The sequence below is a fragment of the Trematomus bernacchii genome, unplaced genomic scaffold (assembly GCF_902827165.1).
Source record: "Trematomus bernacchii unplaced genomic scaffold, fTreBer1.1, whole genome shotgun sequence".
Classification (NCBI taxonomy): Eukaryota; Metazoa; Chordata; class Actinopteri; order Perciformes; family Nototheniidae; genus Trematomus; species Trematomus bernacchii.
Window position 1 is genome coordinate 922,501 of NW_022987567.1, and position 23,392 is coordinate 945,892.

The following is a 23,392-nucleotide window of genomic DNA, read 5'->3' on the forward strand; positions in this document are numbered from 1 at the left end:
CACACACACACACACACACACACACACACACTCTCTCTACCCCTGGTCCTAATAGCATTGCAGGCGAGCGTACAAAGAGAACAAACAACCATGTAATGTGGCGGTTCCCTCTCATTGACACTGGGCACTGGAATGCAACACGGGGGGCGAGGGGACATGGGGTGTGTGTGTGTGTGTGTGTGTGTGTGTGTGTGTGTGTGTGTGTGTGTGTGTGTGTGTGTGTGTGTGTGTGTGTGTGTGTGTGTGTGTGTGTGTGTGTGTGTGTGTGTGTGTGTGTGTGTGTGTGTGTGTGTGTGTGTGTGTGTGTGTGTGTGTGTGTGTGTGTGTGTGTGTGTGTGTGTGTGTGTGTGTGTGTGTGTGTGTGTGTACCATCCTGTCAGATTAGCCCTAATGATTAGCATTACTGAGAACTGACAGCAAGAGGAAGGAACAATGAGTGTCATTTATCCTCTTTTTCTCTCTCTTGCCCACTCACTTTCTTTTTTAGCTCTGTTCCTTGCTTTTAATCTCTGACCCCCCCCTCACCACCACCCCCATGTCTCCTTCACCGTCTGCCTGCCTCGCGCTTCATGTTTTGATTCCCATGTGGTGTACACTTTGCAATGTAAAATAGAAACAACATTTTAAAAAGTACAAGATAAGAAGACTTTCTATCACCAAAAATATGTAAAAAGTGCCACACACACTTCCAACCACGCATACATTTAGACCATTAAAAACTGTATGGCTGAATTAATATAATGACAGGTTACCATCTCAAAGCCCTGTAATAATGAGGCGCCGTGTGCAAATAGAGCGGTTTATAATCAGCTAATGATAAGTCATGAGGGTTGAGGTTGAAATCGGTGGATACCCATGATTTGAACTCACCACAGAAGAAGGGAAGGGGGGAGGTGAAAGAAATAAATGATTAAGGAGAAGGCGAAAAAAAAAGGGACATGAGAAGATATTGAAGGCCTGATAACATACAGAGATCTTTTCCCCGCCTCCAGGTTTTTAAATATTGATCTTCATGGGATTTACGCAGCATTTGAGGCTTTGAAAAATAACTCTGTGAGAGATTTAGCATCTATCGATGACATCCAGCTAAATTTATACAGCCTATAAGTACATAATATAACTGAAAAGGTCTTGCCATTTCTACTCAAAGGGAAGGAACAAAATGCAATGCATGCATCTAAATAAATAAGACAATTTGTGTCAAGTATAGAGATGGATATCAATAAAAGATACAACCAACATGGTGATAAATGATGAAAAAACATTTGTCAGTGGCTCAAATTATATTTAAACGTTGCTTATGTATTGCAACATACTGAAACTACTACATCTGATAGTGTACGAGCAAAGAAGCAATGACTGTGTTAGAGTTTCAACAAAGTTTCCTTCATCATAACATAAATCCTTCAGGGAATAAGTGAAAAAAAGCTCATATTTTCTATTAAGGATGGTGTTTTTGCTTAGATCTCTCCCCAATGTTGTTATATCACAAAATCAACCTCAGGAGGTAGAGTTGGCTGGAGTACGAGGGAAATAAAAGCAGTGGAAGGGAGAGGATCTTCAACAAAAAAAACCTCTAAACTGAATCCAAGGCTTGTGTGTTTGCTTTTATTTTCTGTTGAATCCAAACAGGCCTCAGAGGAATGAGGAGAGGTGTGATAAGAGCATCCTGTTGTGGTTGTGCCTGTGCCAAAATGCTGCTGAGGGAATGACATCACGTCTGTTTCTCCTTTTAAACATGTAGATGGACTCCCATTTGCTTTATAGCTTCAATTAAGCCCTTCTACTGGCCTGTTCTTGCTTTCAGGGCTGGAAAGTTAGGGACATTTTGTCTCAAGGGCGAGGGGAATTTAATTTTATGAATGCACTATCTGCTTTTGAATCTTTACGGAAGGACACTTAACGACGTATTGGATGGGTTGCATCCTTTATTCTTCTCAGTGTCATTTTCTTGTTGACAAGCAATAAATCACTTCTTTTATGCACAGGGACCAGGTCATTCTACTCTGAGCTGAATTAAAAAACAGACTGCGAATGGAAACGTTTCAGCATCTGCAACAACACAGCATTTCATTCTAAATGTACATGACATATTATATATTTGATTTGTCATTTAATAGTTTTATTTAAAACAGTTTGTTATTAACATTTAAAGCAGAATATTATAAAGTAACAATATAATTACCATGCTCGCACTCACACATATAGTACATGAAGTGGCTATGCCTCTAGTGGCCATCATACGTATTATATCAGAGATAAGGAGATGTTATTTAAAAAAAAAACATTGAGTGGATGGATCGGTAAAAATAAACGTATCATTAGAGATTGCTCTTCCTATAATGTTGAAAATCAACAGTTAACGTTGCTTTTTGACTGAATGTGTATTATTTCACCACCATACTGATAATCACAGCTTAAAGGTGGGGGTATGTAATTCACTTCAGAAACACTTTGTTATATTCCATGGAATGCTCTTAACATCCCGATAGCAATGAATACATTAAATGCTTTGACAATAAATACATACAAAAATGTTCATCTGTGGAAGCCGTGGCGCTGTAAAAAGCACGACCAATCATTTGAGCCGGCCCGGCTAAAATAACTGGATGGCCTACCTGCCTGTCAGCCTTCCATCTCGTGCACAAACTTATCTCGTGCCCTCATTGGTCATGTGTGCGTTTGTGTGTGTTGGAGGAGGGGCTCTGTAAGGAAGTTTGAAGGAAGGGGCAGATTTCTTTCGGCTGCGTAGTTTCAAATTCTAGTGCACTCGAGCTGGTTTCTCCATTCTTACCTACCCTACCTCTAACTCTGAGCCACCAGGGAGGACAGATGCTCCAACAAAAACGACTGATTCTGTATTATTCTGAACTGATTGAGTGAAAACAGGGATTGAATTGTATCAGTCCATTCTGTCAATTAATTGATAAAGTTTAGTTTGTAAAAGTATTAAATACCTCCAATGGGTAAACAGCCACATACAAAGAATGTTTTCATTTGAATAGGGGTCAGAAATGGTGTTTGTTTGTCAGCTCCTTTCATATTTAGTCAACCTGAACTTGTTTTTGTAGTTTTAGAATTATGTTGTACTCTATTTATTTGTTGCTCTTTGTTTTTATGCCACTGTAGCCTTGATATGGCGTGCCTCACAGGAAACAGAACTGCTTGATTAAAAAACAGTCAAATTTTTCTTCTATTTGATGATCAGAATTGTGGTCTGGGTAAAGTTTATTTTTTAGTCTTTTACTGTGTAATGACAAAGGAGCCTTTTTCATGCTTTCTCGCTAGTCGTGAAAAAAAAGGTTGTTTACGAACATATATCGCCATCGCTTCTTTCTATTAGAGGACATAAACAAGCATTGTGTGTTGTTTATTAGTAATACTTCTTGCACCATGATACACAACTAAAAGTCCCTAAAAGATATTGAAGTACTGCCTTCCTCTATCTAGGAAAATGCCTGTTGACGGAGGTAATATTCTTTGAACCCGGTTAGGCAAACACTCGAGCTTCCCCTGTAGATCCAGGTTGAGTCTGTCTAAATGAACCAGCATGCCAAATCTAAAATGAGTTTGGATGTGTACTCAGCCCTAATCTCTCCAAGCATGCGGCCTTTCCCCTCACACAGTAATGAGTTAAAGCCACACAGTATCATTAGCTCACTTACTGACACATACATCATGTAAACGGCTCTAGTGTTAGCTATTTCTTGTGGATACTGTTGGGATGTCGCAAGGAGTTGAGATCTTCCAGAATGGTTGACCGGGGGCCAGTGCACAGCTGGTGTATGGAGGACTGAAATAACATTACAGTATCGCCAAGAATAACTGTTACAAGAACAGCCCCGAGATGTACCCAACTGCATAACATGCTGTCTCTTTCTGTGTTGGTTGTGTATTGTGCTTGTGCTTTCAGGCAGTGACTGTGTGCCCTTTCTATCAGTAGATATGTGAATCTGAAGGTTTCACATTGTGCGGGAGGAGCCTTTGTGCCTCCACAGTAACGTGACACCCTTCATAACTCCGTACAGAGAACAGGGTCCATGTAAAAAGACAGCAAAAAGCAGCTGGCTGAATTCACAATAACGGCCTGGAGCTTTACAGGCCAGACACTTTTGATATCGCTCCATCTCTCCATCTTCCTGTCTATCCGTCTGTCTGTCTAGCTTTTGAATCTGACAGATAAATCTAAAAGGAGTCAGCTGTTCGGATTCAGACGTTTGGGATTCGGGTGGTACCTGCCTGTCTCCTCTCTCACTCTCTTCCTCTGTGAGTGATGGCAGTTAGCTGCCGGTGCATGTGGCAGACTGACACCTCTGATTGGTCAATCCCATCTTGTCACTCATTTCACCGTCACGGACACCGCGGCTAAGAAGGCAATTGTCGTGGTAGTGACAGAGCCTCAGGCTATTATTGCCAAGGTGACACAGAGCTTTACTTCTTAGAGAGACTAGAGACAACTCAACTCACTTACACACTTACATTCCTATTTTGCAGGACAATGATTCCTACTGCTTAGTTGTGCTGACTGGAGTCTCTGTGATAAAATGGCTTTTTCTTGTAACATTAGTGAAGTAGCATTATGGCCGCCTGAATAGCTCTCCTCGTTATTCTAACGGCCCGTCCACACAGCGGCGTGCGTTGAAGCTTGCTCCATTTTTTGGAATATGAGGAAATGACCTGCGGTGTGTCTCTCCCAGCATACACGCGGTTTGATTGGCTGCATAAACGGGATTTGATTGGCTGACGCTTCCACCGAAGCTTCAGAAGCTTCAAAAGTTGAACATTGCTCAACTTGTGCAGCCTGAAACACCAGCAAAGCTCCGCTCTGCTTCCCACAATGCAGTTCGGCGAAAAGTGAGGCAAAGTGACGTCACCCCATTCAAAGTGAATGGGCAGAAGCGTTGGAAGATTTTTTTAACGCTGATGTGTGGACGTACCGTAAGGCTTCACCAAAAGCTTTCTTAAAGTGTCTTGTTAAAAGTCATTGTGTTGATCGCCTTTTTAACCTTATCTTTGTTTCAGTAAAGAGTCTGGTGGTGTTTGTAATCGAGGTGGCACTGAAAGAGAGTTTGTGTTTCTACGGAAGCCCTGAACGACAATTAGTCAATTAAAATAGTTGTCATCCAAGTCTGTTCTAAATAGATCTTTTCTCCTGTGTTTATTGCTCGAGAACAGGTGGAAGAATATTTTTTCTATCAGGATAATTATTATTTTATTTTTCATCTGTGAATGTCTTACATTATAATGTTACCTGTAACATTATTGGGTACGATATGATTATAACAAACAACACTATTTTAAACTTACAATTATCCTGACTGGATAAAAAAATGTATATGCTCGCAAAGAATGTTGCTTTTCACCTGTTCCACTGATGGACACCATATTCTTCATTAAATTGACATTGACTGGAAAGGAATTTGAGTCCTCGGCACAGGGACTGAGCTCCAGTACATTACATGGGCTGCCAACTAAACTAAGTGAGCCATATAAATCATTTTTAGTAAAGGTTTTTCAAGGTAGAAAACAATTTAGGCCAGAAAATGAATCACCAGATACTGTATATATATTGTTTGCCTCCCAGGGCCTCGGTAGTATCTTCAGTAAAGTACAGCAACAGGCACCTGACACACAAAGTTATTGTCAAATTGACCAGATATGTAGCGAAGAACAGAGTGAAAAACTTGGTCTGCCCTCCATCTTCCACTTGGAAAGTAAAAGGTTTTTACTTATCAACTCCTGATGCTCTCATAAGGTATTCATTCTCCTTTAATTCATTCATCTCTCACACACGACTATTGATGTATCTGGTTTTGAGTGTCACCGTGTATTACTTACAGTGTGCCAGGTGTTAGACTTCATACCATTTTGGCTCTGTGTTTGACCTGCTGCAGCGCCCCTGACAAAGGCAATTATAAGACTTACCTTCTCCCTGTGCTGAGGGAGTTCAAACCCATTGGATCCCTAAAGTGACCACCCGTTATCTATCAGAAAACATTATTTAAAATGTCTTCTATTTGTCCTTTTGAAGACATCATATTGACTGTAATTGCTGTGACAAAGAAAGGAATTGAAACAGTTCCTTTCTTCGGTGCAGGCCTGAGAGGGTACAGCTTAAAGTAAAATTCCCAGTTTCACTAAGAAGATTACTTTTAAATGAATTAATCACTCGTGAGTGGCACTGCGCTCTTTCTCAACTTTCCTGGCAATCTTCACTAGCGCTGTCGAGACAAATAATAATGAAATATGGGAAGAATGAAGTAGCATGAAAGGAATGCCTGGCCTCTCATAAGCTTCTGGATTCAATGCTACTAGTTTTTGCAGAGGTCTGGTGGAAGTTAAGCACACTAAGGACGACTGGATAACAGAGAAATATCAATATGAAATGTTCGACAATACAGCAAATGCAGAGTTGTTATAAGTAGTTTAAGCATAGGGATGTGTTTTTTGTTTAGACTTATTCTATTTAAAGCACCTCCCAACCTTCATTCAGGATGTGAATGAGCCATACTGTTAATATTAAAGGAGTAGAGATAAAAGAGAGAAGCAGAAAAAGCAAAGAAATCATCTGAATTTGTTGAAAAATTGCAGGGATTCAGATGGGAAAAGGGCCAGAGGGACACGTGGGATGGTGCACTGGGCAGTGAAAGAATTTGCTCTCCTGCTAAGAGATAATAGCCGTCTCTCAAAAGACAAACAAATTCCCAGGCTGCCATTTGGACTCTGCAGCTACATTTTTTTATTAAAAAAAAGAAAGAAGACAGCATGGGATAAGCGTTTTGGGAATGGAAAAACCGTCCAATTCAAAGTCGTGTCATCAGGTCAAAACTCAGATTTCTACACACACAAATTGTATTGAATCTGGCCCATCAGGTGATTCTTGTATGCAGAAGGAAGGTAGGAAGAGGTTGAAAAGTCAAAACAAGGTGAGACGTGTTTAGAGGTGTGAAGCCGCTCGGGCAATCTTGTTTTATTTCCTGTGAAACGGGAGCTGTTATTCCCGAGCTTTGAGAAAGATTTGTGATGTCAGGTGGCTAAGTGAGCATGTGTGCATGAGAGAGTGAAAGACAGGCCTGGGGTGGTTATCTAAGAGTCCAGGTATAATGGTCGTCTTCCTGTGTCTGACCCTGAGAGCAGCAGAGGTCAAAGCAAACCTTTCAAAAACCTCTCCTTTCATACCTCTTTGCAGTCCTTTTTAAAGAATAACCCCTGTTTTATTACAGTTTGGATCTCATTTTTATACATTTGGCAATCTGTCTTTTGGTTTTGATGAAATACATGAACAATATACCGCAACTTTTTTTTTGTGTGGTTCCTTTCACCTTTGTCTTTTACTTATCAACTCCTGATGCTCTCATAAGGTATTCATCCTCCTTTAATTCAGTCATCTCTCACACACGGCTGTTTCCAATTGGCCCAGAGACATTCCTGGAATGTCTCTGGGCATTGTGTGTGTTGTGTGTGTGTGGTGTGTGTTGTGTGTGTGTGTGTGTGTGTGTGTGTGTGTGTGTGTGTGTGTGTGTGTGTGGTGTGTGTGTGTGTGTGTGTGTGTGTGTGTGTGTGTGTGTGTGTGTGTGTGTGTGTGTGTGTGTGTGTGTGTGTGTGTGTGTGTGTGTGTGTGTGTGTGTGTGTGTGTGTGTGTGTGTGTGTGTGTGTGTGTGTGTGTGTGTGTGTGTGTGCACTTGCTGCTCCCCAGTGGCTACTATATATAAAATACAAAAAGAGAAGGAGAGATTTGGCAGTTGAGAAGAAAATAGCTACAGACGAAATGCAAAGAAGAGCAAAGACTACTGGGTTTGCATGGGTTTCAATTATTATGCTGCTCATCAATTTATCTCAGGGATTGTGTAAATAAGACTGGCAGTTATTTATAATCAAGCTGAAGTAAAGGGCAAACCAACACAGAAATCAGCCTATTGATCTAAAGTCCTGTTCCAATAAAACTTAACTGCATTGTTAATTGTGTTTCAAGGAAGACCTATTTATGCTGGGTCAAACCAACAAATGACAAAATTCTGAAATTAAAAGATTCAACTTCAAATGTGCATCCATAACTTGAATGACTTAACCAACACACTTATTTAAAGCCAAACCATTATTTTATTATACCTAACCAAGTGCTTTGGTTGCTTTTTTAATTAGTTTCCTTGCAATTTAAAACGTTTAATACGTGTTTAAAACAAGACTGTAATCCAGAAGTTTATTTGGATGAGAATGTTATATTGAGAGTTCCACAAATATATCCCAAAATCGAATGGTTTGTCACGTCTCTGAGACGCATCTAGAGATCCAAACATTTTCAGTGATGTATCTAAAATGACGTGCCATTGAAGCTAAGCTACTACAAAGGAAACAAAAGTATATGCTAATGGATTAAAGGCACTCGTCGGATCATAACTTGGCTCTCAGACATACACATACTTTTCAAATGTATGCACTTTACAATTAAATTACATATACATAAAATTGCATATTCACTGTCCTCCGCACACACACACATAGACATCACATGTGCGTTTGGGCTTGTTGGATGGCTTAAGAGCGCCGGATAAAAATGTTACACCACAATTGCATTACCGTTAGCCACGTCAGCTGGTCTGGACAAAAAGGCACCACAGTGTCTCAGTTTCTGTCTTTCTCTGACTTTGTCCTCCAGTTTTATTTACATTCCTTCTTTCTCCCATGACACATGACTCAGCTAATCTAAAATACAGCGAGCCCCAGCGTTGGCAGGGACGAGTCCATCGGAGACCAAAGCCATCTGCCTAAAAGAGTTATGCCACTCTGCGCGGCACCAAGAGGGTCCAGATCTTTCCAGTAGGATTTTTAATATGAAAAACGTGATTTTGAAACCAAATGAGATGAGCATGACGGATAGACAGACTGATAGATGGGCGGATTGGTTGGCGGTTGTCCCTTGGTTGGTTTTTCTTAACTGTGTCCAGCACAGATTGTGCTAGGTTGAATTGATTCCATGAACGTTGAGGATGAAGGATATGAGTCAGGGACGGTTGCAGTTTTTAGTTTTTGGGCCAGTTGTATTTGGGCCAGTTGTCTTAACGATGGTCTACCATTCGGAGGGTGTCGCTGGTTCCATTCCTGGCCCTTGAAGTCAACATGGCAAAGTATTCTTGGGCAAGATACTGAACCCAACATTTCTCTGTGACGGATGGATTTGTTGGCGGTCCCTTGGTTGGTTTTTCGGCACAGATTGTGGTTGGTTAAATTGATTCCATAAAAGTTAAGAATGAATGGCAGCCCGAGTTAGGATTGGGACCCAGGGACATTTGTATTTTTGAGAAAATGTGGCTCAAGAGTTTTCCACCAATGCTTGTCTACCAATGGTTGTACCAGTTCTCACGGCTAACAGTTATCTGTGCTTTGGATAAAGGTAAGAAATGTAGTGCAGTGTGTTTCTGTCAAGGCCAAAGACAGTTTGAACACCATAAGCCGGATTGCATTTAAATAAATAAAATAAAAACACAAAAAGAAACAGTGAATGAATGTAAAGAAAAGGCATTCATTCTTGTTTTCATAGCAAGAGAATCCACTACAAACACGTGAATGCGAGCGCACACATAGGGATGCAAACAGACAAACACACACAAAGCAACAGGGAGGCTGCTAACACAAGCAAATAGCAATTACTACAGCGTCTGCAGCCTAGCAACCGGGCCACTGGATGTCATTGTCCCTCATCACATTTCTGTGTGTGTGTGTGTGTGTGTGTGTGTGTGTGTGTGTGTGTGTGTGTGTGTGTGTGTGTGTGTGTGTGTGTGTGTGTGTGTGTGTGTGTGTGTGTGTGTGTGTGTGTGTGTGTGGTGTGTGTGTGTGTGTGTGTGTGTGTGTGTGTGTGTGTGTGTGTGTGTGTGTGTGTGTGTGTGTGTGTGTGTGTGTGTGTGTGTGTGTGTGTGTGTGTGTGCCCTCCTGTGACAAAGATCCTCTTCTGCAAGACCCAAGATTTTGGTGTGACAGGTTGAGAATGGTGGGACTGCAGGAGAGGAAGTGGCTTATAGGGAGTATAAATTAAGAGTAAATGATTAATATATATGTATTCCAACTAAGACTGCCATCATGACTTTGATCAAGCTATCTAATTGATTCAAAACTAAGATCCTATATTGATCGGTGGTAAATGGTACTCAATGTTCTGAGATTGTGTTGTTATGCTACAGTAGCTATTTGTATATTTCAATCACATATGGCTAACCCATTTTGAAATATATAAATATACTAAAATGGGTTTTCCTCCTGTAAAATCTATCTTATATGCACAAGTTTATCCAATCAAATTTGGTATGATGTGATAAGCTAATCACTCCAATTGTATACAACAGAAACATTCCAAGCCTATGCTTGGCTCAGAAATATATACAGTAATATTTTACAAATGAAAGACACTTTTTTCCAACATTTCACTGTGACTTAAAGTGACATATTAGAGAGAAAAGATGGTATCATGATAAAAGTTGTACATTTTAGGGTGATTGAATATTCTCTGAGATAATAAAGTAATTCATTTACCAGTCTTATCTCAGATAATATTATAATTTCTCTGTGGTAAATGTAAGGGTTTAATATTACCTTGTCCCCCAACGCTGTATTTCCTTTATTTTTCTATTTGCAATGTGAGCAGTTAATACTATGACACACTAAATTATAAAATATATCAATCACATTTGAAATATGTGACTAGAAACCCCAAAGAGATAAACTGCTCTTAAGAAATGTTTCTGCCTTAAAGCCAGGTGGCGAACCATAGCTTGTATGGATTTCTTTGCGTTGGCATTGCGTTTTATTTAAATGCAATTTCTGAAGATTCAAACAGGAAACATGCATTCATCTTAACAGAAAAGGTGTCACTTTATTTCTTGCCTCATTATGATTTATGAGCTGCAGTCTACAGTAAAGTGAGTCTCTGACCTATTACCATTTAAAAGTTACCTGTGTGTTTCATGAGGCTATCAAAGAGCTCCTTCAAAACCACATTCAGTGTTTAGCAATTCAAACCAGATGATGAAAGCGCTCTGATTCAAATAACGTGTATTCATGAGCAGAGTCCTGAATGGGTCACTGATAGAGGTAGAGTGCTACTAATAAAGGACAACATGCACAATGTTGTTTTAATTACAATGTGGGTACTACCTTATTTGATATTCATTCTGTCTGCTGCATGTCTTACGTTTTTCAAGGGCACATTTGTAGTTTGATGAAAGAATGCCATCTTGTCTCCTATTCACCTCCATTTTTTTTTCTTTCACGTATTTTCTCTTCCCTCAGTTTCTTGCGTCCTTTTTCCCCTTCTTTTTTCCTCTCTCATATCACACATTGCCAGTAAAACAACTACGTTTGTTGTCTATTTATTTTGTGACATATAATTGCATTGAAAAAATAAATATTAATTCGCAAAAACTAAGCTTAAAAGTTGAAAATGAACACTAACCAAAGTCTGACTTTTAAGGGAATTTGTAATTGATGCCAAACTTGGTATTTATTTTGAGTTGCAAACATTTATTTTCCATAAATTGTGTCACTTCTAACAGGTAAATGACAAACCAACAATTGTACTTGCTATAATAAGCACATTTTATTTAAATACTTGTTGCTTTTTTTACACAAAATAATATTTTTGGGAGAAAATATCTGTGCAAAATAAATCTCCCAATAAAAGTAAAAACATGTTTACACTGATGATCCGTATCAGAGGATTTTGAGTTTTTCACTGTTTCTTTAGGCAAGGTCATGATTAAAAAAAGAAGATAAACCAAAAACATGATACATTTGGTCACATGACTTGCTCTGAATAAATTCACATTTCTTGTTTTTCGACATCTATAAGTGGTAAATAACCCAGACATCTGAGTAGCATTTATTGGGCGAAGTGTACTTTCTCCTTTCTTTTATACTTGGCTTTTTAAACCATGATATACAACTGGCATTTAGATGTCAACACCTGTCTGCCTGTGCACATAAACCCCTTGCGTTATGGGGGTCATGTAGTATTGACGGTGCAGATCACGTTCTCACTCCTATCAAACCTCGTCCCCTCGGAGGAGCCCCACAATATGAACCCCCCTGCTAGGAGCCTCAGCGGCGGTTTGATTGACACCACTCACACTTGGCAAAATGAACTAAATTAAAGGGTCAAATACTCCAGGGTGCAAATAAACCTCTCCAAACATCGCTGCTGTGAACACACAGATGTGCGCGTCCTCTTCACGCCTGTATTCCTCCATTTACTGTCTAGTCTCTACTGCTTTTTCCTCCCTTGAATCGTGTTTATCATTCAACTTCTCCATCTCCTTACTAAACTGGTTTGATTGATTATGGCCACAAGGTGTGTGTGTGTGTGTGTGTGTGTGTGTGTGTGTGTGTGTGTGTGTGTGTGTGTGTGTGTGTGTGTGTGTGGTGTGTGTGTGTGTGTGTGTGTGTGTGTGTGTGTGGTGTGTGTGTGTGTGTGTGTGTGTGTGTGTGTGTGTGTGTGTGTGTGTGTGTGTGTGTGTGTGTGTGTGTGTGTGGTGTGGTGGGTGGGTGGGTGGGTGGGTGGGTGGGTGGTGGGTGTGTGTGTGTGTGTGGTGTGACAATGTGCGTGCGTGACTTTGACTGAAGCTCTCAGATGATGAGCCAATTGATCGAGATGGCCCCAATTAGTCTGTGATTAATTGAGTTTGGTTGGATGTCGTCCCTGGAACCTCATCGTTGACGTTATTGACAGGCTAATTAGTTGCCGTGGTGACCGCTTAAACACAGCAGGATTGTGTGTGACTCTGAAATGACCCCAAGGCAGCCAATCAAATGCTTGTGTTTGTGTGTGTTTGGATTAATACACCTTGAGGGGTGATCCCAAGATGTCTTGATATCACAATTGCAAAATAATTAAACGGGATGCTGGTACAATGCGAGAACGATCTATCAAGGCATTGTAAACCAAAAAATAACTCGTAATTGTGTTTTTCATCAAGAAAAACTGATTAATGATCCAGAGGGAAATTTCAGCATCCAGGGAAAGGCTGGCAGAGGTCAAAAAAGGAAAGGAAACACTTACTGTACTTAGTGCTCCAAACAACACTGAGTGCCCCTGAAACTGGCTGCAAATGAATCACCTCAAAAGGCATTAGTGACGGGAGAAATGTGATCGGTCATGGGTATTTTTCTGGGGCTACAGGAAGAAAACTCATCGCAGAGGCAATAGTAACACTTAAATGTGTTGTAACAGAAGAACTGTCCATCTGCTTTTTGTAACTCCCTCTCATTCCTGAGGTATTGCCTTTCCTTTCATGCTGTTTTCTCCACTGTTCGTTTTGTCCTACACTGAGACCTTCTTGCTTACTTTTGTCACAAAATACTTTGAACAACCAGCTTCTAAATCCATGCTCATTGTTATTTGGCCTATTTTTAGACGGTTGGTTATTGTTGCAGCATTACCTGTGCTTTTTTTGTGACGTAAAGGGGTGAACCCATTAGTTCACTTATTCTATGTTCAAAGTGAAGGTAAAACCAACGGTACTCATCTTGTTAGCCAGAGTAATGTATTTCTTTCAATGAATGCATATTTTGCAAAAAGATCGGAGTTTAGTAGTAGTCATTGTGCACTCCAGATGCAGTATAGGTATTAAAATGCTTCTACTAAGTACAGAATTTTGACGATGGCATACAAAGGCCATTATGGGATCAAATTAATAATTGAAGAGCTGGTGAAGTACTTTCAAGAATATAGTCATATATTTCGTGTTAATGTACCTCTTTACTTTCAGAAAATACCAACACTTTGTAAATGTACAACTTTTTCTTGGATTTTAAACCGGCTCCTCTGGCTCTCTATTTCATAATTAGCCCAAATTTGCCATAATATCTATTAGTTTGATCTTATCAGTAGTTTCCAATTTGGTGCCAATATCTTTCTTTACACGTCAAAAAGTTTCTCTTTGATTTACTTTGTTTGGCAACCAATTTCCAAGGTGGGATTACACCACCCTGACAAATGTATTTTTCCATCTCGATCCAGATCAACTTTCAAGCTATTTATTGAAAGAACATTAAGAAAAATTATTTCATACTATATTTCATATCGTACTATTTATATCATACTACTATCATACTGAGCATAAGGGTTGCATATATCTAGGTAAACTCAAAACTACTTAAAGAACTGAATAGCTTGATTTAAATATATGTGTCCATGCTGCTTAGAGCTAGTAAAGACTTCTCATTGGTACATTGTTCTGAATTATTTTCACCTTTTTTCTGTTCCCCCCCATTCCTGTAAAAACATTGGGAGCTATCATTTTTCCCACAGGGGAGACAAAGCCCGCTCTAAAGAGCAGCAGTTTTTCCCATGTTCACACTGAATGGGTATGTGGCTTTTTAAAGAAAGGATGACCCACCCCACCCATTCAACTGTGGTGTACATTACTGACTATAAATAAAGATTACATTATGTGAATAGCTGTTATCAGTCAACCAATCACATCAGGAGTATATATTACTCACTGGCCGATATCCAATATTTAATCATAGAAGTCCAAAGCCAGCCCCCTATATATAATCAAAGCGATATACTGTGTAAAGTAAAATGCAATTTGTTTGCAATCAATAAAAGAAAAGAGTATTAGGGAACAGAAAAAATATTAGCGTTGGAAAATGATTTTTAAGTACATATACACATTGTGGGATGCAACACTGTACCCTCACTGTCTGTCACATGCAGCAGAGATAACCAGGGTTAAAGGGTGAGACGGTATGGGGAGAAAGAGGGAGTGGTAGACGGGTACGCGGTTGACTAGCCACAAAGAAAATACCCTAATCTTGGAGGAGGCCACAGTTGGCTTAACATCACTTTTTCGTGCCATCCTCTTTTATTCTTCTTTTGCTCTACCACTCCAATATCCTTTCTTTCTAAACGCACCATCTAACCTCCCTCCCTCCCTTCCTCTTTCTCTCCCATTTCTCCAGATCTGTTCTGCTCATTTTCATTTTGCCCAAATAGTTTAAATTAGATTGAATCGTGACAGAAATTGCTTTCCGTTGGTCACAAATATTCCAATACTCCTCTCTGTCAGACGCCCAATACTCAGACAAATTAGGTATATTCTGACCATTTAATATATGTTCCCCCTCGGGTTCACACTGCTTAATTCATCCCCCTCTTTGAATCTAACTTCCATTCATTTGTGTAATTAAAAATAATTAAGATTCATTAAAAACAAATGCACAGAGCATACAGGCAATCAAAACACAAACAAATGAAACGTATATCTAACAAAACATAACCAGAGCTTAATTAAAGTGGCGGTGGTGGAGTAGCTGGGACGTTCATGATGACTTTTTTGATGAATAAATAATTCAATGAGGAAATGTGTAATTAGCAACAGCTGCTTTGCATTTGATTCCTGTGATCTGCATTACTCTGATACGTCTCTGCTTGTCTTCCTGTGTCTTCTCAATTATACTGTGCTGTATTTGTTAGCTAACTGTCCTCCCCTTCTTGTTTTGTCCTCTCTGTAGTTCCCCCCCGAGAGCCCACAGTCACCTGTCGGTCCAACACCTACCCCAAAGGCTTCTACTGCAGCTGGCACCAGCTCCACCAAACGTTCATCCCCACGACCTTCGAAGTGGACGTGCAGTAAGTGCATAGGATTCATGTCTTTGTGTGGATTTACATATACATTATATGTCTCGATATATCGGTATGACATGCAAGAACTAGCTTAGTTAAGTGATTGAAGAACAGCATTTAATTCACACATTGTCCTCTTTCAATCACGTGAGCTAGCTTACCTTTGCTAATGGTCTGTTATGCTAGTTAGCTTTTATTTTAATGGCTTGGTTTTCTAGGCACCATAAAATGTAGGTTATTACGCAATGCTTACAGTTGCCCTACACATTAGTATAGGCTAAGTTTACTATGCAGCTTAATTTTATATAAAAACAGTAGGGGGTCTCTGCTCCATCTTTCTTTTTAGCTAAACGCGCCTTGGCTTGAAAAACATTTAAAAAAACCTGGCTTAGAGGCAACATTTTAAATTAAAAGACCAAAAATGCCCAACGAGAAAGATCAATTTTGAGATAAGAAGGAGGGTGTTATAAAAAAAGTGACACCTCTCTCCCATGTCCAGGCAGGATTTAACAGTAGCTGGACCTCAGATACTCACACAAAATGTGTGGATGGAGACCCGGTATAGCTGTCTCCATCAGCTTCTCTTTGATATTCACAGATCACAGAGTCCCACAGCTCACGCCACAGCAGGTGGACTCTGCCTTCGTTAATATTGTAACACCAACATAATTATGTTTGAATAATAATGAGCCGGTCAGCCACTCAGCTCCATGTTTCACTGAACAGCCATTTCTGTCCTTTTTACCCCAAGAGAACATCTATGATTGTAATTGTAAACAGTCTTGCGTCAGGGCTCCTGAATTAAACCAAAATGGTTAAATATTCGACTATTTTGTGTGATTGTGCAAGTTAAAACTTCACATAATAACATTCATTTCAGTAGGTAATGATGTCTTTAGACCAATGTCTTTAGACCTTGGCACATGTAGGCCTACAAACCATCGAAGAAATGTACAAAAAGTAAAGTACTGGCTGGATTCCAAACTAAAGTCCTGTCCTGGTCTGTAAAGCAGGAAGTATAGTCAGAGTGTTTTAGTGTTGGAATTCTAAATGATGCCCACAGCTTTGATGGAGAACACCCACTCTTCTTAAAAACGTGAACTATTCTCTGTTTGCCCTTCCACACCAAAGTGTATGAAGCTTCCTTCAAGCTGAAAACTCACAAGCTTATAAAAACCCAGAAGTAAACCATCTGTCTCTCTCACGTCAGTCCTTATTTTTCTCTCCTCTTACCCTTTGAATTCCCTCTCCTCTCCAGACACAACCACCGATCACTGGAGGTACAGCAAGATCCGGACCACAAGAATCGCTGTCGTGTTCGTTTTCCCGAGGTCTTCTCCAGCTTCCCGTACAAAGTGAACGTGACATCAGTCAACGCCTTGGGGAAAGCCTCCACCACCATTTCTTTTGAGGAGTCCAGTATAGGTAAGATAGATGGCGTATCATGTTGTGGTATTGGATGTTTGTAACACCTTAATACAAGAAAAGCTTGTACATGAGGGAGCATGTGTATTTTCTGAGGAGGTTTTTAAAGGCTTTGATTTAGTTTCTGAGCTTGGTTCAAAGGGTACACTTAAAGAAAAATCTTAGAAATGTTCACTTTTCTTAAGAGTTACCAAACAACACTGTGAGCAAAGTTCAGGGACAAATCTAAGATCCTTTTCCCACACAGATTGACAATTACTTGGCAATGAAAAATAAGGACTAAGAGTGTTGAGGCATCTCTTGGAGGATGCCAACCCTTGAGCAATGATAATGCGTTTGTTTGACCACAGATGACTGATTTCATTGACTTCTGGTTCCCTTCGGAGATGTGTTGTGCACACACAGAGTGGTGCTCGGTGCCAGAAAGAAAATAGACATTTCAATAGCCAAATAAACGTCACCCATGTGAAGGAGAGTGCACTGCTTTGTGTTGCTTTTGCTTTAACTTACAGTATAGGCCATTAGCAAAAATCCCACTGACTATGCACCCCTGTCATTACTGGAGGCAGTAGATAATAAACACACTACCTCTGAACCTTTTGTGAAGCAAACACTATTTAATTGAGGCTTGGACGGGATGTGACAGCCACAAATCGAAGGTCTGCTTTCTCACTACAAGTGCCAAACACAAGCTGCAGTATAAGCACATTTTAGTAATACTAAATGGAAGAATTAAGCATTAAAGTTAAGTTAATGAATTGTTTTTTTTTTTTTAAATGACGGCCTCCGCGGTCATGTGGTAAGTCGTTTTTAAAAAATTGCAGTTTGGATTATGGAGTTTTGTTCACTTAGGCTGCAGAAGGTTACATAATAACAAGCAAGACGCTTATAATTCATAAGAAACTCAGGCTGGAAAGCAGTGAAGAGGAGAAATTCATTTTAAAGAAGGAATGAGAAGTACTTTGAAAGATAAGGGGAAGTGCTGCCAGCAGTCCCCGGCTCGGTTGTATTGCTCAGAGCGCGATATGGGTGTGCATGACGCATAAACACACACATACACCAACGGGGCTGCGAGCGATTGTGTTTTCGACAGGGTTGGGGTATTGAAAAAGAGTGTGTGTGTGTGCTAGTCTGAGTGTGTACACAAGTAACCAAATGAGGCAGTGACATGCTCTACCAAGCCCCGGACACAGGACTCATGAAAATGCTAATGCTAGCCGGATTAGCGCCCCGGGCTGAGGAAATATCCCTCTACTATTGGTGATAGCAAAACACCCCACTGCTCCTTTCTTTCCCTCTGCTTTCTCTTTTATTCCCACATGCCCTTCGTGTGACTTTGTACTTCTTCTTTTTTAACTGTCCCCTAGCCAAAGCTTTTCAGATAAATGTAAAAATGCCCGTTTTGTGTGACAAACGTCTTCCATCCACACTGTAATCACTGTAATTGTTCTAATTGATGTCTTTAAGTTTGCTTGTAAGCCTTGAAAATAATTAAATGTCTACTTATTTGATCATTTTCTGGGCACTTTTTCACTCTAATTTTAACAGAGGACAGGGTAGAAATCTGGAAAAAAGGAATGACATGGAACATGGTCCCACATGTGCTGTAACCACTCGGCTAACTAGGCGCTCCTTGATTATATATTTGAGTTAAATTGCATCTAGCTAACAAATAAATTGTGTATTGCAAACCTGGTAGTACAGGTAAACTTTATGTGGTCTTAACCCATGCCGTTACCTAGCAACGCAATTATGTTGAACTATTTATCAACAGAATTCCGTTGCTAGGTAACAGCATGGGATTTTTTTTTTCTTTCCATTAGTCATTCACTCATCGTTTGGAATGGAATGTCCTGAGGTCATCGAACTGATCATTGCGAAATATGATTTTCACGATTTTTATGCTGAATTCCGAGGTTATGCGAGGTTAACTGCTGCATTTCGTGACTTGAGACTCGTGAGAAGGTCGCGTTTTGGAGGACATACATGCTTTTTTGAATATAGCCAGGTTAATATACTTTATAATACCAGTTGAAAAGTAACATTATAGGCCTACAACAGATCCAGAGCTACACATTTGACTAATTTGAAAAAAACTCACCTACACTCATTACACATTTAAGTGTTTAATTGATTTCAATCGAAGTAGTAATGGCAAGTTACGCAAATTCAGCAGAGGAGGACCTAGATGAGAATGCTACAATTGCTGAAGGAAATGCCTGCAGCAGAATGTTTTCTGCGCAACAAATACCTGAAATTGTTGCATTATTTGAGGAGGCAGATGAAGATGGTGGTGGAGGTTTGGATATGGAAGAATTTTGTGTTTTGTTTAAAAAGATGTACCCTTCTGTTAAGAAGAAGGAACTTACAGTCCTACATATGCAGATAGATACCAACTGTGACGGTACAGTTGATCTGGTAGAGCTTTTAGACTTCTTAATAGCTAAGGGCAATGCATCGGCAGGGTTGGACTTTAAAAGACCATTCCCTAAACCTGTTGAATTTATACCTGTGGGTCACTATAAAGAAATTGTTGGTGTGATCTTCCGTCCCTTCGAGGACGTCAAACCTCATTTTAGTTTCCGAAATTTAGACGAAACCAGAACTTACCAGAGAGGCCAATACATCTCTGTCAGCTCCGATGGTGTACTCACCTTCTGGACGGACAGCTGTACCGATCCATTCACCATACCTCTATATGTGAAAGAAAATGCACTTCCTTTTTCACACCACAAGAAAATGTCTGTTAATGACATCCAGTACATTCAAGAATTGAAACAGCTGGCTATCTCCACCTCTGACAGAGAGCTTTTATTTTATGACTGCTCTGAAATACCCTCGCTTTTTTCAGTTAACCACTCTCTGATTCTAGAGGAAAGCATTGTCAACACCATTAACTACTGGTCAAATGGCACTAAAGCAATGTTTTCATTTGGTGATGTAAAAGGGTTTTTGACTGTTTTCATCTCCTACAACGTAAAGAAAAATGGCCTCTTCAACCGTGACGCATTTGAAAAAATCTCTCTGCATGATTATCCTACAGTATACATTTCCAACCTTCTAAACAACCATTCCCAAGACTTTCTTTGTCTTAAAGTCTCCATTTTTAGTGACATATGCAGCCAGATCCAATACTTTCCGGTTCTTAACTCATTTGCCATTTGTGGAAGTTTATCCAAGACAATGGTCCTTGCTGCCCTACCAAACCCACCCAGAACCACTTTTTCAAAATCAATCTTTAAGAGCAGTGGAGATGAGGAGTTTTTCACCTGTGTTGAATACTCTCCTTCTGCTGAGTTATTGTTGACTGGTGGTACAGATGGCTTACTACGGTTGTGGTTACCCCACAAAATAGACACCTGCCAAAAGTCTTTGGTGGGACACGTCAGGCCCATTACAAACATTGTCGTAAACAGAATGGACCGAACTGTCATCACTTTATCTGATGACAAAAATGTTCGTGTTTGGTCTTTGAAGAGATTGGAGTGTAGGCAAAGCATCGAGATTCAAGGCATGAGACCAGCTCGTATCTCCAGTATGTTTTACAACATACTTAACAATGATTTAGTTCTGGCTAACACAGATCTAGTCAAATATTTTGGTAGGGGAACAGATGTTTTTAAAGAAACATTAACATCCCATGACAAGCCCCTGTGCAATGCTCTCTATCACAGCATTTACAAAAAGGTTGTCTCTGTTTGTCAAAAAGGTGAGGTTACACTTTGGGATGTCTTAACAGGAATGGCTGTCATGCAGTTTCAGGTGACTCCATATGGGGGGCACACTGCCATTGCATTTGATATACCACAGCGGAGACTAATCACAGTTTCCAAGGACGGGAAATTAAAACTGTGGAACCTTATCACTGGAGTTTTGCTTGAAGAATTTCCTGTTACCTTGCCAAGTGAGGTGACAGGTATTGTCTGCATGGACGATAGTGTGTTTGTGTCGGGAAGGAACTCCAACAGAATTTTTGTCGTGGATTTGGAGGGTTATGACAACGTATTTTTGGAACATGATTATTTAGATGACATTTGCTCAATGGATGTGCACGACACAACACTTCTTGCGGCCTCTTGCAATGGAAATATTGTAATGTGGGATGTTGAATCTAGGGAGGTTCTCTACTGGCTGAATGGCAGTCAGAGCCCTCGAACTTACATTACAACAATAGCAGGCAGGACAGTGTGTTTGCCTGATGGGAAGACACACAAAGAAGAAACTGGGAGGAAAAACACTGATGTGAACACTGGTCCTATTGTTTTATGTTTAAAGACAAGGGAGGTCAATGTGCACACAGCCACACTGCTGACTTCTGCTGATGGCTTTATAAGTGCCTGGTCGGTAAAAAGCAAGGGAGGTTTGTTAGGGAAGTTCAGGGCAGTGAATGATGAAGATGCAATCATTACCTCGATGTCCACTGATGTCAATGAACAAATATTGCTGACTGGGGATAGTACCGGCAGGATTTGTCAATGGGACATTCAGAGATTTGGATTTAAAGATAAGGCAAACACAGGGCCATTCGAAGACATAAGAGGGTGGCGCGTGTCATTGTGTCCACCTCCTCGTTTGGGCACCTGGCAATCTCACCTCTCAGGGGTGGTGAGTGTTCAGTTTGATTCTGATTGTCAAAAAATTATTACTGCAGGGTTGGACTGCAATATCCAGCTGTGGAAAAACACAGGTGACCACATTGGATTATTTGGGAAAGACGAATGGGATGCTGATGCAAAGAAAACTACACAGAAGGAAAGAAGACCAGTGTCAGCAGGGAAGGGAAAACAGTTACCATTTAAGTATTTCAGGCCAGAAAGGGAATCGAAGAAAGAACAGGAAGATGACCTCGACGACATAAATGATGAACTTCCTTTCCTTCCCTGGGATGATCTAACTGATAAAGAGATGGACCGTATCTATAGACGGTTAATCAAAATACAACCAAATATTGACACAATACATGAGAAGTTCAAACAACAACAGTCCATACGCTCTGCCAAGCAATGTGCTAGTGTGGTCCAGCAGGAGGCTGAACAAGCTTCTAAAGTGCAGCTCATGAATAGTAAAAGTTCATTCAAGCCACACCCGTCACAGAGCCCGCTCATGAGAGGTGAGACAGCAGACCCATATTTGAAACAGCCTGGGTCTAAAAATGGTCGTGTGATCAACCATCAGAAGAAAGACACATTACAAGGCAGGGTCCTAACACCTTGTCCACCTGACATCGTGCAAAGCCAGCAGCGGTCTGAGCTAACAACAAAGTATTCACTCTTGCCACCCATCCCCAAAGGTGTTCAGCGCACACATAATCAGACCCAGTTCAGGCCACACCCACCTCAGACCCCGATCATTACAGGTGGCAGCAGCTTAAAAACAAGCTCTCCCCAGACACCTCGATTACGTTTACCTCCACTCACTGAGAAAGTACAGCTTACCACACGTGGCCGGCTGCAATAATGCTACAAACACCATTTCCAATTACAGGCCATAAATGAACCAAAATCAGGGATTCATTTTGATCATTCAGATTTGTATTATCAGCCAAATCAACTGTTTTCACATAGCAAAAAAATTAACTGTTTGTCTAAACTTTGTCAAGCGTATCATCTTATCTCAGCTTTGATTGTCATTTGGGGTTTTTTCCGGGTACTCCGGTTTTGTCCCGCATTCTAGTAAATAGAAAAAAGAAAAAACTTTTAATGACCTTCTGCAGATTACAATACATCCTCAAACATGTAGTTTTACTCTCTAAAAAACAACATTATAAACATATTTGATGATCACAGATGGCTGAATCCACCATTTATGTAGCAGTGCACACAGTGAAGGTGAACACACTTTACATTTTTTCGGCATATGCTCCACTAACAAACATGGAGTTGTAAAAGCTCTTAATGTTCTTGCAGCATACACTTAATACCAAGAGCTCTGGATCTTTTAAATAGGGCCCGTTATTTATAAACTTGTCAAAAGATAATCTTATGAATGATTAAATAATTTCTGAAATAATACAATAATAACCAAATTATGAAATATGGTCAAATGTATACCTACATGAATAAATAAATAAAAGCTGTTAATCAAACAGACATTTATGTTGATCTACATTTATTATTTTATGTTTCTGTATGTAACTGTAAATGAGTCTTACTGTATGTATTATCACTCGCGAGAGACGAGCCAATGCCACGTCATCAGAGGACTACGGAGGAAGCCAATCGATGAAGACTAAATACGAGTGTGAACGTATATAACCAGATGTTTAATATAGAAACGGCCGTTTTTATTCTACAGATTTGAGAGACAGCTGCGCTAAGTGGACTGTCTATCACTGAAGTAGAAAAGACCTCG

At 40.1% G+C, this 23,392-nt stretch overlaps 1 protein-coding gene across 4 annotated transcripts in view; it reads left to right on the forward strand.

Moving 5' to 3' along the window:
• cntfr (ciliary neurotrophic factor receptor) overlaps window positions 1-23,392 on the forward strand; it is a 219,461-nt gene that overhangs the window by 166,082 nt on the left and 29,987 nt on the right. For all 4 annotated transcript variants that reach the window (XM_034125970.1, XM_034125971.1, XM_034125969.1 and 1 more), the window contains 2 exons: window positions 15,505-15,622; window positions 16,875-17,041. In XM_034125970.1, the coding sequence (XP_033981861.1) occupies window positions 15,505-15,622; window positions 16,875-17,041 (285 nt within the window). The remainder of the gene's footprint in view (window positions 1-15,504; window positions 15,623-16,874; window positions 17,042-23,392) is intronic.